This window comes from Gigantopelta aegis, chromosome 6, assembly GCF_016097555.1.
Source record: "Gigantopelta aegis isolate Gae_Host chromosome 6, Gae_host_genome, whole genome shotgun sequence".
Classification (NCBI taxonomy): domain Eukaryota; kingdom Metazoa; phylum Mollusca; class Gastropoda; order Neomphalida; family Peltospiridae; genus Gigantopelta; species Gigantopelta aegis.
This window is the reverse complement of record NC_054704.1, coordinates 6,351,229-6,370,981: the sequence shown is the minus strand read 5'-3', so window position 1 is coordinate 6,370,981 and position 19,753 is coordinate 6,351,229. Positions and strand designations below refer to the sequence as shown.

Here is a 19,753-nt window from a genome sequence, read left to right as displayed (position 1 = left end):
GTAGGTAGCATTGAATGTGAGAATAATCTCCCACAATTTATTTCCTTATTTCTTTTCTTCTCACTGTTACTTTCTTACTTGTAATTTTTGTTATCTTTACATTTTATTCTGTTCAATAGAAAGTTTGTTTGTTTTGTTTAATGACATGACTAGAGCAAATTAATTAATTAATCATCGGCTATTGGATGTCAAACATTTGGTAACTGTTCAATAGTTCCATTCCACCTTTTTCCATTGCATTATCTTATTTAGTAAGGTTTTATTTAATCTGTTCTCCCCATTCATAATCCTTGACTCTATCCTCTTAGTCTTTGAACCTTTTATATTTATAAATAACATGTTTCATTTACAAGTACACATTAGCAACTATGACAATTAAGGAAAAATGGGTCTCCATGGCATTTTTTCAAATTAATGTGTAAAAGATGAGTTTAATTTGTCAAATTATCTGTTAAATTGCAAAAATCCAGTTATTTTCTAACAAAATATCAATTATTACAAAACATTATTTTACCAAATTAAAATAAAATGTGCCAATTGTTTTTTTAAATTCGCAACAAGTGAATATGGCAAGTGCCAGAGCTAGCCCTAAAAATAAATGCTACACAAAATTCAAAACGTCACAGCATTGCCAGGTTATACTAGGACTTACAGTCATATATTATTATTATCCCCTTTATGTGACAATGGGGCTGCAGCAGTGTTAAAAACTAATTCAAAACGTCACAGCATTGCCAGGTTATACTAGGACTTAGTCATATATTAATTATTATCCCCTTTATGTGACAATGGGGCTGCAGCAGTGTTAAAACCTTTTTCAAAACGTCACAGCATTGCCAGGTTATATTAGGACTTACAGTCATATATTATTATTATCCCCTTTATGTGACAATGGGGCTGCAGCAGTGTTAAAAACTAATTCAAAACGTCACAGCATTGCCAGGTTATATTAGGACTTACAGTCATATATTATTATTATCCCCTTTATGTGACAATGGGGCTGCAGCAGTGTTAAAAACTAATTCAAAATGTCACAGCATTGCCAGGTTATATTAGGACTTACAGTCATATATTATTATTATCCCCTTTATGTGACAATGGGGCTGCAGCAGTGTTAAAAACTAATTCAAAACGTCACAGCATTGCCAGGTTATATTAGGACTTACAGTCATATATTATTATTATCCCCTTTATGTGACAATGGGGCTGCAGCAGTGTTAAAAACTAATTCAAAACGTCACAGCATTGCCAGGTTATATTAGGACTTACAGTCATATATTATTATTATCCCCTTTATGTGACAATGGGGCTGCAGCAGTGTTAAAAACTAATTCAAAACGTCACAGCATTGCCAGGTTATATTAGGACTTACAGTCATATATTATTATTATCCCCTTTATGTGACAATGGGGCTGCAGCAGTGTTAAAAACTAATTTTATGGCCGCCAAGAATTCCTAAAGTGGTTTTTATATATTTAATCTAACATCACAGATCTAGCTGAAGAGTTTCAAAATCACTAGGACATTAAATTTAAATGTTGGCGACTATATAGCAGTGGCGTAAGAAGGTGCCAAAAACTGGGGTTGGGGGGCACACTTTTAAATTTACACACTTTTACACTATTATAAAGCAAATATAAAGCAAAATATCTAAAAAGTGAGGGGCACATGCTCCCCTTGCCAGGCCCCCCCCCCCCCCCCCCCCCAACACACACACACACTTCCTATGCCAGTGTATAGCACAAAGAAAGATGAAATGTAACACAAGGAACAGGGCAGCAAATTAATGCCATTTAAACTGCACAACATGCTTCTTAACATAATCAAAATCACATGCAGCTTTTGGTTTCCATCTTATTTTTTTAAGAGTTTATTAGATATATGCAGAATTCCTCATTTTTAAAAGTGATAATAATCATAAGTTTATATACATGCTTTATCACAAGCTTTTCATATTGTTGTTAAAAAAGTTACATAATTAGTTTCATAAGGAGTCAAATTTCAAGAGTAATTTTTTTAAATTGCTTCCAAATTCAAAAACTGAATTTCGAGCTTTGCTGGCGTACACAATCTTCCTAATCTCTTTGCTTTGCACTACACATACATCTCGGGTGGGGGCATATCCCAGAGGTAAAATGCCTGCTTGATGCACGTTCGGTCTAGGATCAATCCCTGTCAGTGGGCCCACTGGGCTATTTCTAGTTTCAGCCAGTGCACCACAACTGGTATATCAAAGTATGTGGTATGTGCTATCCTGTTTGCAGTTTCCAGTTGTGGTTCACTGAGGTGGTTCGATCCTGCAATGCAAGCACTTCAGGCAAGCACTCAACCGACTAAGCTAAATCCAGCCCCTTGGTAGGTACAGAGTTCGAAAGAGTTCAAAACTCGGTACCGGCTCCCACCCAGAGCGAGTCTTAATGACTCATTGGGTAGGTGTAAGACCACTACACCCTCTTCTCTCTCACTGACCACTAACAATTAACAACTAACTGAATGTCCTGGTAGGTACTGACTCCCACCCAGAGCGAGTCTTAATGACTCATTGGGAGGTGTAAGACCACTACACCCTCTTCTCTCTCACTGACCACTAACAATTAACAACTAACTCAATGTTCCTGACAGACAGCCCAGATAGCTGAGGTGTGTGTGTCCAGGTCCAGGACAGTGTGCTTGAACTTTAATTGGATATAAGCACGAAAATAAGTTGAAAAAAAATCTAAAGGCATAAACCTAATTGTGCCAAACTGTAATATTCAAGCATTAATAATTTTTAGTCTGTCAAAAAGAAACGCATAGGCAAAATATTCATGGAATTATCTTTTTAATACAAAGTGGCATAATTTTGTTATTTATGATCGTATCACAGTAAACTTTGACATGAGTATGTGACAATATTCTTGCTATGGACTGATGGTAGTGGAGGCATTTTCATCACCAAACAGCATCGCACGAGGGCACTGAAATCAGTACCTTGTGTGGCCACCAGCAGCAGCAATCACTGCGCAACATCTCCTTGGCATAGACTGAATGAGTCTCTGAATCCGGGCACGTGGAATCCTAGCCCATTCTTCCTGCAGTGCATGTGATAGTTGCGGAAGCGTCTGAGGCTTCGGGTCACGGTGGTGTACAGGTCTGTCCAGTTCGTCCCATAGATGTTCAATGGGGGTAAGATCTGACGATCTTGATGGCCATGGCAGCACATTAATGTTCTCATTCTGTAGGAAATCCATTGTTACACGTGCCGTATGCGGCCTGGCAATGTCCTGCTGAAAGAGTTCTTTCTGTCGATCCAAAATGGGAAGCATGTGACTGCGAAGAATTTCATCCCAGTAGTGTACAGCTGTCAGGTTGCCTTGTACAAACACAAGTTCACTTCTGCCGGTGTATGAGGTGGCTCCCCACATCATAACACTCTCTCCACCGAATCTGTCAACTTGGGTGACGCAGTTGTTGGCAAAACATTCATTGCGGCGTCTGTAAACATGTTGTCGTCCATCACGTCGCTGTAAAAGGAAACATGACTCAGCGCTGAACCATACTCGCCAGCAGTTTCACAAATTCCACCCCTGTACATTTGTGCACCAGCGAACACATAAATGTCGATGATGACGTCGCAGGACGGGGCCAACATATGGCCTCCTAGCCTGTAAACCAGCTTCTCGAAGTCGGTTCCGAATGGTTTGTGCAGATACCCTTCTCAAACCAGGTATGCGTGCAGCAGTGTTCATTGCTGTGGCAGTTCGGTGATGCAAGTGCAGAACCCGGATGTAGCGATCTTGTGCTGCAGTTGTTATGCAAGGTCTTCCACTTCTGGGCCGGTCTTCAGCTGACTAAAACTGCTGGTACCTGTCCCAGAGACATGAAATGGTTCTCTGATGGATGTTCATGTGGCGTGCGACTGCTGACTGCGATTCATCTAACTATTGCAATGTTTCAATTCGGCAGGCTTAGTCTTGGCATCTTGTAACTCATCTATGTCAAAATGGAAATGAAGCATCATTGCGAGCATTGCAGCTTTAAATACCCATCACTACCCCAATCTTTTCCCCCCGAGTTTCACGTGCATTCGCCAAAATCTGACCATTTCACGCCGATTTCCTGCAATTGTCGCACAACGTGCGTTAAATTTGTTTGAGAGTGCATTTGGGCATGCTGTCCCATTCCAGGAACACTAACAAACATGGTCATTCAGCAACATTGTAAAAAACCCACATATTTTGTAAAATGAAACACTTTTCTTCTTTCCCTATCACCTATGTGTTTCTTTTTTTACAGAGTATATATATATATATATATACAGTGAAACAGGTCTAACCCCGGATCATGTCGTGAATTTAATATTTATCCAATTTAAACAGGATCTGGTGTTTGGAGTTTTGCATTTTAGAATTTAAAACATTTGGGATCATGAAACATGGCTGGTATTGACAGGATTCCGGTTTGTTCAAGGTCCGGTTTATACAGCTTTCACTCTATATATAAGGTAACCATTGTTTTTTTATTGTAATCCTGATATGTGTCTTGCAGGCATCGAAATAAGCATAGTGTATGGCAACTATGTACAGGTTACCACAACTACAGACTAAAGTCCAAACCAAACTGTTAACAACTACGATAAATTAGTCCTATCTTTAATTACCATTAGATTTTCTCCACTTTTTATCCAAACATAAATCGTGAAAAAAAACATTACATTGACATGGATTGTACATATTAGACTGAAAACAAAACCAAAGTTTGTTTTGTTTAACAACACCACTAGAGCACATTGATTTAGTAATCATCGGCTATTGGATGTCAAACATTTGGTAATTTTGACATAGTCTCAGATAGGAAACCCGCTACATTTTCTCATAGTAGCAAGGAATCTTTTATATGCACCATCCCACAGACAGGATAGCACATACCACGGCCTTTAATATACCAGTCGTGGTGCACTGGCTGGAACGAGAAATAGCCCAATGGGTCAAGCGAGTAGACTCAAACAATATCACCTATATTGACTTGGTTAAGATCACCTAGCACAAAAAATGCTATTTTCACCATCTGCCATTTCGCTTTTTTGTGGAATACTCTTCAAGAGAGGTGGAAGCCTCCTAAGTATGTGACATAATTAATCTGATGTCATGATGAGTGTGTTATACCATAGTGCATGTCGTGATGATGACATTGTTAGATTATGTCATATCAATCCACCCTCTTGAAGAAAATTCCACAAACAAGCAGTAATTAATGGTAGGAGAGTAATAGCTATGGGTCATGACAAATGTTTGGGTATTGGTGCAGGTTTTGTTTGTTCTTTGGTGGGGGGGGGGGGGGTGTTCCAGCTCTATTATGTCTAGACTTAATTTATTGTAGTGTTAATTTAATAAATACCTATTATAACATAATTTAAAACAATCAATGTAGACAAACAGAGAAAGGAACAAAAGACAGACATGAGTAATATGGAGGTGTTTGTTTAAAATAGGGGAAGATGTAAAATATGTTTATAAGCCTGTTTAGAATTATATAGTTATCATGACTAAACACATAATACATGTCATTTTGGGTGATTCTGTTAAGAGTTACTCCCACCACCAATGTACATGGGGGTCTAATAAACAAAAAGGAGGAGCATATTTTTGCAGTGCCTGGTGACAAATGTTTAAGTTCTTTAAAAAAATATTAAGTTAATAGCTCATTTCAGACAAAATACTATGATTAGGCAAACAAACAAAAATTGTTTGTTTCCGGTCACCCGACCGACCCTAAATTTTGCCACCGACCCTGAACTTTTTTTTTTCTGCTGGGGTGAGGTGGTGTGGGGGGAAGCGCACAGAGAAGTTGTGGTCACGGATCGACAAAGCAGACGACAGAAGTACTCAAGTAGGACAACTCTTACACGTCAGTGTGTGTGTGTGTGTGTGTGTTAAATGGAGGTTGAGGGGTGTGTGTGCGTGGGGGGCAGCAGCGATGGTTTTTATACACCCCCACCCCACTTTTTGGCACCTTCTTACGCCGTGCCCTGGACCCAATCACTGGTGTTGTTAGAAACTGGACCCAGACTAGACATGCCTGGACGTTGAATGAATATGAGCATAACTAATTTGTTTGAAATTGGAATCATTAACCAGTGTTCTACGTTGTGACCAAAATGTTGGCGTGGCGACTGACTGAATTTAATATCGTCGTCATCTGGCGACTGACTCCAAAAATGTTTAAGTATTAAATTATTTGCCATGTGCATTCAGAGTCCTAGCAGCGAAAACAAATGAAATTTGTTGACATCATTGTGCAGTCGGAACATTTCACTATTTACGAAGTTGTCCGATTAATCACTGTGAATTCCGTATTAATTGTCGGTACAATTTGGAACTCATCGTTGATTTTAGTAATTTGGCGAAAACAATCCAGATACTTATAACACATTCATAAATGATACAAAATGAGTAGTGTCGCACTGTGGCTAGTAACATTTTAAGCTTGGCTAGTAAATTTTGTTTGTCCACTAGCCAAAGAAGAGTAAGTTATAAAACCAAGTGTAGAACACTGTTAATAGCACGTGCTCTTATTAGGTACCACGGTAATTGGTGACACACGAGATCGCATGACAGTACGGTAACGTGTGTGGCCATTAAACGGCTTTTAAAAAAAGTAAAGTTTGTTTTATTTAACGACGCCACTAGAGCACATTGATTTTTAATCTTATCATCGGCTATTGGATGTCAAACATATGGTCATTCTGACACTGTTTTTAGAGGAAACCCGCTGTCGCCACATAGGCTACTCTTCTTTACGACAGGCAGCAAGGGATCTTTTATTTGCGCTTCCCACAGGCAGGATAGCACAAACCATGGCCTTTGTTGAACCAGTTATGGATCACTGGTCGGTGCAAGTGGTTTACACCTACCCATTGAGCCTTGCGGAGCACTCACTCAGGGTTTGGAGTCGGTATCTGGATTAAAAATCCCATGCCTCGACTGGGATCCGAACCCAGTACCTACCAGCCTGTAGACCGATGGCCTGCCACGACGCCACCGAGGCCGGTAAAAACGGCTTTTATTACAAACTGTTAAATACTGTAGGCCTATAGAGGAAAATATATCTTATTATCATAACTCCAGTCATCTCATACATTGTAGGTTTATTTTCCAAAAACAACGTGCGATCTCAACAAAACAATCAAGGATTTCTCGATACCACATGCACAAACTACAATTTATCGCGTTTTTTCCCGCATGCAGAGGTGAAGGTCATTTGAAGAAGACGTGGTACAATTTTCGTTGTTGGCTACTGCTTAGGCCTAGTACCCAGAATTTGTTAATATACACGGGTGTAGCCTGTAGGAAGATACCAAAAAGTGGGGTGGGTGGGTACACACACGTATAAAATTAATATATAAACCATCGATGCTGCTACAAAGTACCCCCTTCCCCGCTTCCTACGCCAGTGATGTAGATAGGCCTATCAACTGCTGAGCATGGGTAATAATTAAATAAACGGAATATTCAAGAATAACCACAAACATTAAACAGTTCACATTTATTTCAGTGTTTCAGTTAATTGGGAATAAATTAATTTGCGTGATTTTAGCATGGGTCCGTTCAATAGGCTAATAAACATTAAAACTATAAGTCCGTCCCACAGGGAACGCCTTAGCCCAAGTACTCTGACTGTAAGAGAGCTAGACGGTCATTTGAACATAAACACGCTCTCATTATTTATGTCCAAATGTCTGTCTAGCTCTCTTACAGTCAGAGTACTCGAGCTAGGAACGTCTTTTTTATTACTATGAAATTTACTACAAGTTATTCATTTCTAAGCCGATTGATTTGTAAATTGCACACAAAATTAGTATTGTTTTGTTATTTCCAATACAAGTTGGACAAATCTGTGAAGTTTTTGTGCAGTCATCTACTGATTGGATAAATCTGTGAACTTTTTGTGCAAACATCTATTGACCAACTTGGACAAATTTGTGCAGTCATCCTCTGACAAAACTGGACAAAGCTGTGAAGTTTCTGTGCAGTCATCTACTGACTTTTATTGGTGAAAGGAATAGTTTGAAATTTTTTTTGTTTTCCTGTCTTTTGAAAATGGCAAGTGAAACTTAAAACTGACATTGACAGTGAAATTGTTTTTATTTCTCTCTGGCTGCAAAGAATAAACTAAGATTTTTCAGACAGTTTGCCTTTATATCTTTCGTCTTGAGACTGAGTTTTTCTCTGGCAAACACATTTAAGGTAGGGTAACCTTTGAACTAAAAAAAAAAAAAATAATATAAAAAATAAAAAATCCTACCTACCTACCCTACTTTTTTTGGCCATGTTACCTGAAACAAACTTTCTTTTTTTTTGGCCTTAATAAAAGGGGAAGAAAATAATTTTATAAACAAAACAGATCATAAGTGCCTTTACTACATGAAATCTTTTGAAATTAGATACCGGTCTGGGTTAAGGTTAAGAAAATCCTACAGTAATGAAAAGTCATTCATTTTGTCAAAAGGTTAACTTTAAAAAAATAAAATCTGCAATAACATTTGGGTATGGTGCCATACCTGTTTTAGTTAACTTTTACCCTCTGGCAGAAATCTTTGATATACCAGATGTGGTATGTGCTAAATGTTGCACTATACCAATTAATTTCCGGCTGGGTCGAAGTTCGAGGTGTACCGAACTTTTGATAGAGAAGTTAACACCACAAGTCCTGTGATTGGTTATAAATGTGAGTGTGTTGGTTGTAAAAAAAATTAGTTTCATCTGGGCTAAAAATGTATGCAATTTTATTTGATGTAGTACCACCGTGTCAAGTAGCCTTGTGCTTGGAACATGTATGGGGTACCTGTAAAAAAAAAGTACTAAAATTTTGTGCGAAACTAGGGGTGTTGCAGAAACATCTGGTTATACCGAAAATGAGCCATGAAAGGTACCATTTTCTGCAGTTAATACTTTGAGGTAGGGGTTGTAGTACTGATATTTATGGGTCACAGTTTGGTTGATATATTGCATATAGTGTTTTTAAACACAAACGTTTAACATGGTCGCCTATGGGATTTGAATTGGTATAGTCCAACCTATAGCACATATTCAGTGCATAATAAAAAAGATTATGATTTTTGTGATTTAATTAAATTAAACTACACTATTTGATTAATTAGCCGTCACTCGGCCATGCAAGTTCACAATGACCTTGACCTTGACAATAATTACTGTACATAGCTCTGAATGGAGTTTGAACAAAAATTAGCACTGAGGAAAAGTTGGTTTTGGCCTATAATTCATACTATACAGATTTGAATGTTCTTATTTACATGGTGTTTGACTTGCCATATACAACTGCTCTTAAATATGTTAATATATCTAGGCAGTCTGAACTTAGATTTTAATAGCAATTTATTTTTATATTAAAAATAACATGTGCCAATATTGGGATAATGTCTTTAACTTCTATAAACATAGTTAATGTTTCATGTGTGTACTTCTGATAGCTTAACTTTTTAAAGACCTTGATTTTTATTGTCCTTTTGGCATATTTATAGGGTGCTAAGTCATATTTTAGACACATTTGTAGTTTTAGGGGAAACATTTTTTTACTTTGAAGAATTTTTTTACCAAAGCCATAATTAACATTTTTGTCACTATTGTGCCTTCTGTTCTCATTTATACATAACAATAAGCTTGTTAAACATACCTTTAGGTCTCCAGATCAAATCTTTTTTTAAAATAATCACTTAGTTTGCTCCCATGAAGTGTATTTTGAGTGTATACTAGATTTGGAACCAATTTTTCCAGATTTGATTATCTACCTTGGTGTAATTTGATGATTTATTTTATTGTAATGCTGTATTATCCAATGTTAATAGCTAAATGATATGCTGGATTACAGATTGTAGGAATACATCCAATATACATATTGTATTGATCTGGATTAGAAAATAATGCAATAAAATAGATGTTCGGGTAATTATGTCACTTAAAAACAGGTTTTTTTAGTAATGAATCAAAAATAAATATGCGAAAGCTGCATGATAATTCCAGATATCACAAATTTTTAAAACCTCCAACTACAGTAGGGTATACATAAAATATAGTCAGGAATATTGGTGGCTGCCAATGGTTTTGATGGTCCAATTTGAAAATCTGCATAGCTGATGGATTTGAAATTCCCGCACATGGTAACTTGAAGATGCCCACACTCAGCATACAGGATTTTCTTCCAACAGTGATGTGCAGGACATTAAGTCATTACTTCATACAGATGCAGTCATGTTGGTTTTCCCTTCCTCAGACATTGTATTTTTTTAATACTGATATTTCTTTGATGTGCCTATTGAGGTCTTCATAATCTAGGGGTCAGTCAAGTACATGTGTTTCAATGGAATAAGTTTAAGGAGTTGAGGTACTCTGAATAGCCATGCTGTCTCTACATATATAGCTGAGCACACACACACATCTGACAATAAATATCTTCAGGAGTATTTTTTTTTTTTTAAATTATTTGTTCAAATATGACATATTGCATTTGTACAAAACTGTACAAAATACATGTGTTTTGTGAGGTATACATTAAATTAGGTTGCACTGTAGAAACAACAGTTTCAGTGAGGTTGTCAGTTTATGTCAGAAGACACCAGATCCTGGTTGTCATAAAAACACATGATTCACCACCTTTTGAAACATGTATGTTATCAGTATAGGTTGCACTATACCAATTAATTTCCGGCTGGGTCGAAGTTCGAGGTGTACCGAACTTTTGATAGAGAAGTTAACACCACAAGTCCTGTGATTGGTTATAAATGTGAGTGTGTTGGTTGTAAAAAAAATTAGTTTCATCTGGGCTAAAAATGTATGCAATTTTATTTGATGTAGTACCACCGTGTCAAGTAGCCTTGTGCTTGGAACATGTATGGGGTACCTGTAAAAAAAAGTACTAAAATTTTGTGCGAAACTAGGGGTGTTGCAGAAACATCTGGTTATACCGAAAATGAGCCATGAAAGGTACCATTTTCTGCAGTTAATACTTTGAGGTAGGGGTTGTAGTACTGATATTTATGGGTCACAGTTTGGTTGATATATTGCATATAGTGTTTTTAAACACAAACGTTAACATGGTCGCCTATGGGATTTGAATTGGTATAGTCCAACCTAAAGCAGACAATATACCAGGGATTGATCCCAGACCGACTGTGCATCAAGCAAGTGCTTTACCATTGGGCTACATCCCCCCCCCCCCCCAACCCCATCCCCTTCCCCGGCTGATGACTGAGCAACAAGTAAAAGTGAAAGGTTTATAAACAACTGGAATGAACTTGTTGAACTGTTCCAGTTATTGAAAAAGTGTTAATTTTCACGTTTCTCTGCAAACACCTGATTCACACCAATTAATTTTTTATACAACTAATGCAAACTGCAATAAAATCTTTTTATTTCAACTTATATCAATACTAATAATGATACCGATAGTGCTACTTTAAGAGATTGCACACACGGCAAGCAAAGCTGTTGCCATTGTACACGAATACATATAACTACTTAAATTTAGCAGTATTTACCTCATGGTCTTTATCTGTCACTTGCTGTCAGCAACAGACCATCAGATGAGTGTCCACAAATAACATGTTTATAGAAATCCCAACGTAAATAACGAACTTTCCACTTCTTTTGTTCGGAACTCAACTATCTCCGGAAGTTGGTACATGTATTGTGAAACTAGACTGGTGTCCTAGTCGATTTTTTTATTGTACGATACAGAAAATAGTGTAGGAATAGCGAATAAATAACAATGAGAATCAGTTGACCAGAAATTAAGGATGCTTTATCACATTTGTGAGTTGTAAACAACTACACCTTAATGTACCTCACAAATAATTATTACATTGTAATGCGCGTTTCTGCTGTTCGATGTAATCTCCTGAAATTCTGAATAAAAATAGATGGTAAACTGAAAAATCTAGTCACCTATCCAACAAAACAATAGTATCAGTAGGGCAAATCCAGGAAATATTTTTGTCGAGGGATTAATGGAGAAAAGGGCACATGAACCAACTCGTCATAAGGGCATCCCAATGAAAAAACTAAAAGAGGGGGGGACAAAAGGGGGCAATTAAATATGTTTAGGAGGAACGGGTCCCCAAAGCTGGTCCTACTTTGGATGCAACACCTTTGAAATTAGCCCGAGTACTCTGACTGTAAGAGAGCTAGACGGACATTTGGACATAAACACGCTCTCATGTTTATGTCCAAATGTCCGTCTAGCTCTCTTACAGTCAGAGTACTCGGGCTACTTTGAAATTAGCGCGGATGAAACCCAGGAACACAGCTATAGGCCTAAGTTAATTAATTTATTTATTTATTTTTATTAATTTATTGAATATTTTTAATGGGAATGTAGTTCAAGGCATAGTCCTATTTTACTGAGTTAAAAACAATAATAACCGGAAGTTGCCATTTGACCTATATATTATGCAACTTTGATCGAACCCCTTTATAACCAACAGGCCTATTATTTAATAACAGCTAAATTGTAAAAGCGGTTGCCCCTGGTTTACATGTGCAGGTAACCATTCGTTAATGTTTTGTTATTTTAATATTTTATACTATTTACACATTCAATGCAATCAAGGACATATTGAGTAAGTTGTAATAAAGATTTCATTTATTTTGTTATAATAAATTGTTATTGTGTGCGTGTTGCTAGCGGATAGCCTCAGTGTTGTTGCGTTATCTTATTTTTATTTTTATTTTTATTTTTTAATTATTATTCCTAATCAATTACCGCCTGGCTGTTATATAACGGATATCACATAGCCAAGTGGTAACAGATTGTATGCATAATAATATGCAGTGAAGCGTTAGTCACGTACACTGGCCTTGACGTGTTCTCAATAAATCCAACCTGTTACCTCATTATTTCCATTTCCACCAAAATGTTCATGATTTTTTCTTCTTTTTAGGGGCTATTTCTCGTTCCAGCCAGTGCACCACGACTGATGTATCGAAGGTTGTGGTATGTGCTATCTTGTCTGTGGGATGGTGAATATAAAAGATCCCTTGCTTCTAATCGAAAAGAGTAGCCCATGAAGTGACGACAGCGGGTTTTCTCTCAATATTTGTGCGGTTCTTAACCATATGTCCGACGCCATATAACCGTAAATAAAATGTGTTGAGTGCGTCGTTAAATAAAACATTTCCTTCTTTCCTTTTCTTCCTTTTTTCCCACAACGTGTTAGAGATTTGATGGCATTTCATTACGTCGAAACACCAGAGACATCGGAAGATCCATCATCTAACGGGAATGGGTAGTTATTATGTGTCTAGTTTTAAAGGGACATTCCCGAGTTTGTTGCATTATAAGATGTTTCCGACTAATACAATATTTCTACGATTAAACTTACATATTAAATATATTTTCTTGTTTAGAATGTCAGTGTCTGTATATCCAATCTGTGTCTGGTCGTCTTAATATTTGTAAGAAGCTCAAACTGGAGTTTGTATTCAAATAATTTCGTACGTACGAAAAAAACATATTTTAGGAAATAAAATGAAATTTAACCTAGTACAAATATCATAACGATCAGAAACACGTTTAATATACATCCACTAATATTTCGTGCAGAAAAATATATTTGATATGTAATTACAGTCGTCAAAACGTCTGTGTTAGTCGATAACATCTTTAAAATTCCAGCAAACTCAGGAATGTCCCTTTAAACATAGGGTATACAATAAGCGTACGAGACAGGGGGAGGGGGAAGCAAAAGTCACCTATTGCTGGAGCAAAACTTCAAATTTGGGCAAAAATTATAGATATTCGGGCAAAATGTGCTAACCTGAGACCTTTTTACCATGTACTAGTATTTCCATCACTCTAGCCTCAAAATTAGTTGTACTCGATGTAAAAATGCGTAGTGATTCGTTTGCAACCCTGTCTGGTAGTAATGCTAACATAAATAAATGTTAAGATTAGGGCATTTTCGTTTCATTAGGGCAAAAGCCAGCCTGCCCCCCCCCCCCCTACAAAATGGGAGCCCGTACTGAGGGGGGGGGGGGGTACGCATGTTTTGGCCATCCCAGTTTCAGTACCGAGCTAGCAAGTACCCCCCACACACACACACACTCCTATTTCCGACTCCTAAGTCTATAACCATGCTAACGGCAGTTTACTTTTCCGCACTAGAGGTTTGATACTACGCAAACCTCTGACCTTTTCCCAAGGTCTATCAATGTTATGACAAATACACAACAACAATCACTCCAGCTAAATGTTGTGTAGAGTTTCAGTCAAAATAAACTTTTGATATAATATTCATCACGACCTTCATTTTAATATGCGCTTAAAAGCGATTTAGATTTTGCCTGGAAATATGTCCATAAATATTACATATCAAAAAGTTTGTTTTGTTCAACGACACCACAAGAGCATATAGTCTTAGAGAGGAAACCCGCCACTTTTCCCCTAAGGTCAAGTCAGGTCAGAGTGTTTAACGTGCACATTCAGAGCAAGCTGTTGTAGCGCACGCCTGTCCTGGGCTCCTCTGTTCAGGACCGGTTTTCCCCTTGGTGTCAAGGAGTCTTTTATATGCATCATCTCACAGACAGGAGAGCACATACCACTAGGGCCTCCGCGATGGTCAAACTCGACCCGGACCTGAGTACTCGACACTTACACAAGATGATGATAAGATTAAGGAATAAAGTAAAATGGCATTATGCATCTTAATTCCAACACTGAACATAGATGCCAAATCATGCCATTGTATTGATATGTTCAGTGTTGTGATAGACGGACGACCAGATTGAAAAGAGAAACTAGCGCATTATCATATAATTATTGTGTAACTTATATCGTTGATTATCTACTGCTGAAATTATTGTCCTACATTGTCCATTGTATTAATTTACCAAGTATCGAAGATCTAACAAAAGACAATAGAATCTGTTACACTACATGTACTTTATTAGATAGAGTTGTAGTTTAGTTTTTTGATGTTAGCGATTAATATTTTATGTACTTTATTTTTGCTGGTCAACCAGACTATATTTTTATTATTCATATATGAACATGGAAATAAAGTTATTGTATTGTATTGTATTGTATTGTATTGTATCATAGTTGATCATTGTATTCCACCTTGTACGGGTACTCGAGTCCTGCGAACGGACCCGATTCTTGCTAGACTCAATCCGTGCTCGAGTACTCGAATACTCGTGGAGACCCTACATACCACGGTATTTGATATACCAGTCGTGATGCACTGGCTGGAACGAGAAATAGTCCGACGGGAATCGATCCTAGACCGACCATGCATCAAACTAACGTTTTACCATTGGGCTCGCTTGCGGTGCTTGCGTCGCAGGATCGAACCACCTCGGTGAATCCATTTCAACTGATTGTTTTTTTCTCATTCCAACTGGTCAAAGGCCGTGGTATGTGCTTTCCTTTTCTGTGGGAAAGTGCTTATAAAAGATCTCTTGTTACTAATGGAAAAATGTAGGTTTCCTTTTTAAGACTACATGTCTGAATTACCAAACGTTTGACACGCAATAGCCGATGATTAATTAATCAGTGTGTTCTAGTGGTGTCGTTAAACAAACCAAACGTTTGACACGCAATAGCCGATGATTGATTAATCAATGTGTTCTAGTGGTGTCGTTAAACAAACCAAACGTTTGACACGCAATAGCCGATGATTAATTAATCAATGTGTTCTAGTGGTGTCGTTAAACAAACCAAACCTTTAACTTTTTGAATGACACCAGTTAGCCGATGCATATTTTGTTCTGGGGTGTCTTTAAACGATTATATTTTATTATGTGTGTCCTTTTACATGGGCTAAACATAGGCTAAATATTTATTATTTTAATGTTTACATTTTAAAAAACAATTTTAATGAAAAAATTAACAAGAAAATGGCAATCTTTAAATGAAATTTGTGAGAAAAAAAACTCCAGCTTATTTGGCCAACGCCGTTTATGAACACTAATTAAGACACACTGAATATAGATATATGCATGACGGACGGGGCATAACCTACTGATAAAACGCCCGCCTGTTGCGCAGTCGGTCTAGGATCGATCCCTGTCTGCGGTCTCATTGCGCAATTTTTCGTTTCACCAAGAAACTCCACGACTGGTATATCAAAGACCGTAGTATATGTTATCCTGTCTGTGGGGTGATGCATATAAAATATTCCTTACTACAAATGGGAAAATGTAGCGGGTTTCCTCTCTAAGACTATATGTCAGTATTACCAAATGTTTGACATCCAATAGTAAATGATTAATAAATCAACTAGTGGTGTCGGTAAAGAAAAACAAATTTAAACTTATATTATATATATACACATGCAGTATATAACAGTATGTGACACGGACTTACTTATCTGGGTCCTCGCTGGCTGACTCGTCCATCCCGTCAACATGGGTCTCGAGTGTGTAGAATTCCAGTAAACTGCGCTCAAGTTGTTCAAGTAGTATTTCCTGCAGCTCCTCGTTGAACACTCTCACTTCCTCAGTGTCAGACGGCCGTTCCAGGCAGCCATCGTGGGGCTCCATCTTAATTGTCACTTAGGACGTCATTAGGGGACGTCCCACTAATCAGCACATAGGTGGGGGTCGGGGCGTGTCTTTAATATGTTCCTATATTTTGAAAACTAAAATAGGAAGACTTAAACGGCATAATTAATTTCTGCTCCCCTCGCCATTGTGACAGCGCGTGGAACCGCCCTTTGACACACAATCCGCAATACTTGATTAACCGATAGATAACTGCACATCACTAACAAACATATTCGTTCAGGAAGTATGTCATTGGTTTAGTTAATGTTTGGGACAATGTAGGTGTTTGTTTAAATAAATACGTAATACCAAACTAAGTTAATTGGAACTTTTGTATGTTTTGGCTGACACGAGTTGAAGTTTAAATATTTTGTTGTATCAGTAAGTTTGTTGTAAATGTCAACTGAAGAGACTTCTTTCTTCTTTAAGCTGTACAAGACACCAAAAAGAACAGTAATTGTCTGTTACAAATTCAGTGGCGGATCTATGCCCCCCCCCCCCCCCCCCCCCCCCGTAAATTTTGCGAGTTATATTTTTATTTAACTTTTAATTTTGTTTACGTTGGAGAATCTGAGGAATCTCTTCGGGAACGTTTATGGCCTTCGGTCACATGTCACTGGAGTCCCCCTAATTGGATTTTCTGGATCCGCCACTGAAATTTTTATTTTGTATTAGTAATTTTACACAAAACTTTTATACGTCTTTTAGATGATATGTTTATCGTTAAAAGTTTGAATACTTAACATTAATGAATTAACGTACATACATTTTATAACAACTGTAGGCCTACTCTTTTTAAAGTTTACGAATGGTAAATGAGTGTACATATTCATTAGCAACTCGTATCGTTACGATTTTCAGACACCGATAGTAAACAACGTTTCAAATAATGAACAGTTCCTTAAAGGCGCAGACCCTTGTTTGAATTAGTAAAAAATTAACACTAAGTTTAGTTAATCTACAAACCTGTAACACATTGGAATAAAGTTACAACAGAGTGAAAGAAGAGTCTGTGACATTAAAACCGGTAAAATTTAATATCCTTAAAATAGACTAGAACTCGAATCAATAATCGCTACTTCTCAGACGCACGTGCGTTTTTAAAAATATGAAAAATTCATTTTTTGGTAATAAAAACAAAAGGACGACCAGAAACACTTCGATTCTACGGAAATGGATAATCTAAACAATACAAATAAGTAATGTTTGATTTTAGTTATCATAAACGGCTCTAATAGTGAAAAAAACAACCCAGGTTGTAGTATTTAAAAACTAGGGTATGTCCCTTTAATTCAACGTAAAATAATATAACGCGGAAAGGGTCCAATCTTAACAGTAATCGACCACAGCAAAACTACAGATACTACAGGGTAAAAGGTTCAGCCTTTAAAACTACGGACATAATTTTAACCCTAGTCATCTGAATGATATTATTTATCATAAAACTAATTTACACAAAAGTGACGAAATAAATAAGATATTTAATTACAAAAATATAAATATGTAAATTGCAAAAGACAAGCGAAAAATCTATCGAGATATTAAATTTACGAATGTAAAATTTCGAGTTAGACAAATATAGTAACACAATTTCAAGATGTGGACCTAGCCGAGAGCACAAATATCAAAGGTTGCTTTAAATGACAACAAACATTGCGCAACGTGCGGTTAATTTGACTGGTGACATGGTGTCAGTTATTTTATTTTGTAATGGATGGACTCTTGTCTCTCTGTCTCTCTCTCTCATACACACAAACACACACACACACACACACACACACACACACACACACACACACACACCATAGTTTGCATGTTCGACTCCCTTCAAAATTTCCTATATGCGCCTTTAACAATGACTTCGGTAAAAGAATCGGCAGTAGTTACTGTTGTCAGCAAATCAGTTTGACATGCTAACTGGAGAGCTGGAGTGGCGGCTATTTTACAGAATAAATAAATAAAAACGACATTGTGAATCTTGTTTTTTGTCCCAATGTACAAGGATATGTGTATATATAGATTCAGTGAAATATAGTTTATTTCCTGCACTGGATGAATCAGTCGATGTCGGACCCATATAAAATGTTCATGTGTCCGGGTTGGTTGCTCTGGCTTTGGAAGTCATCAGTAGTCAAGCACAATATTTACTAAGTATTTAATCAAATTTTGCACATTTACCATATATATATATATAAAGTAATGTTTGTTAAACATTGTTTTAAACTGCCAACTATGCTAAATCAGTATATAACCTTTAGACACAACGAACCACAGACAAATCAGTTAAACGTATAGACTAAGAGAGCCCCCAAAGAAAGGAATGCGATCACCCAGACACTGCATTACGCAAATTTTACACACCAGTAACTTTGGGTCATTATGATTGTATACGTTGCTTTATGCATTAGGCACATGTAACCATGAAACGTTATAATTCTCGAGGTTGCATATTTAAACCATAGAACAATATGTATGGTATGGTATAGTATAGTATGGTGGTTAACGTGCATATTTAGATCAAGCTGGTTTATACACTAGACACAAATAGGCATGTAGCAATATGGTGCCAGATGTTGCTGCGTCACGTTTTAGTCATAAATAAACATGGAATATTAATATCCTATGTTGCTTTATTTACTTGACACAAGTCACTGCTATGAAACGTTAAAGTATCGATGTTTTTATGTACTAAAAAAACCGTTTACAATCATATGACATGATTCTCTGTTGCTTTGTTCATGAGACACAATTTCAGCAATAGTTAGACATCATGATTTTAGATTTTGTGTTATCCATTAAACACGAGTAAAGCGCAAATTTAGGCAGGGATTAAGCCCTCCGACCCATTTTTGATCAAGTAATTAGTTTTACTTTTGTATAACTAAGTGGAGTTTTATTTATTAACATCGGCAAAATACATTATTGTTATATAATAGGTCCTCTGTTCGAAATTAGTTATTGTACCTGCATGAAACATGGTTCTAGGTGTGGAGTTATGCATTAGACGCTAATAACTATAAATGATTTATGATTCAAGATGTTGCTGTATGCATTGGACACGAGTAACCCTGGAACAGTTATGATTTTAGCTGTTGCTGCATTGGACACAGTAACCCTGGAACAGTTATGATTCTAGCTGTTGCTGCATTGGACACGAGTAACCCTGGAACAGTTATGATTCTAGCTGTTGCTGTATGCATTGGACACGAGTAACC

At 37.1% G+C, this 19,753-nt stretch overlaps 1 protein-coding gene across 5 annotated transcripts in view; it reads right to left on the bottom strand.

The window, feature by feature from the left end:
• The window catches only part of LOC121375685 (CAP-Gly domain-containing linker protein 4-like), a 70,109-nt gene extending 53,559 nt beyond the window's left edge, over positions 1 to 16,550 (bottom strand). For 4 of the 5 annotated variants that reach the window (XM_041503262.1, XM_041503264.1, XM_041503263.1 and 1 more), the window contains exon 1: positions 16,360 to 16,550. In XM_041503262.1, coding sequence (XP_041359196.1) covers positions 16,360 to 16,535 — 176 coding nt within the window. In that variant the 5' untranslated portion in view covers positions 16,536 to 16,550. Of the gene's footprint in view, positions 1 to 11,533; positions 11,665 to 16,359 lie in introns of those variants that run through there. The other variant, XM_041503267.1, reaches the window with a different exon arrangement.
• Positions 16,551 to 19,753: the final 3,203 nt, after the last annotated feature.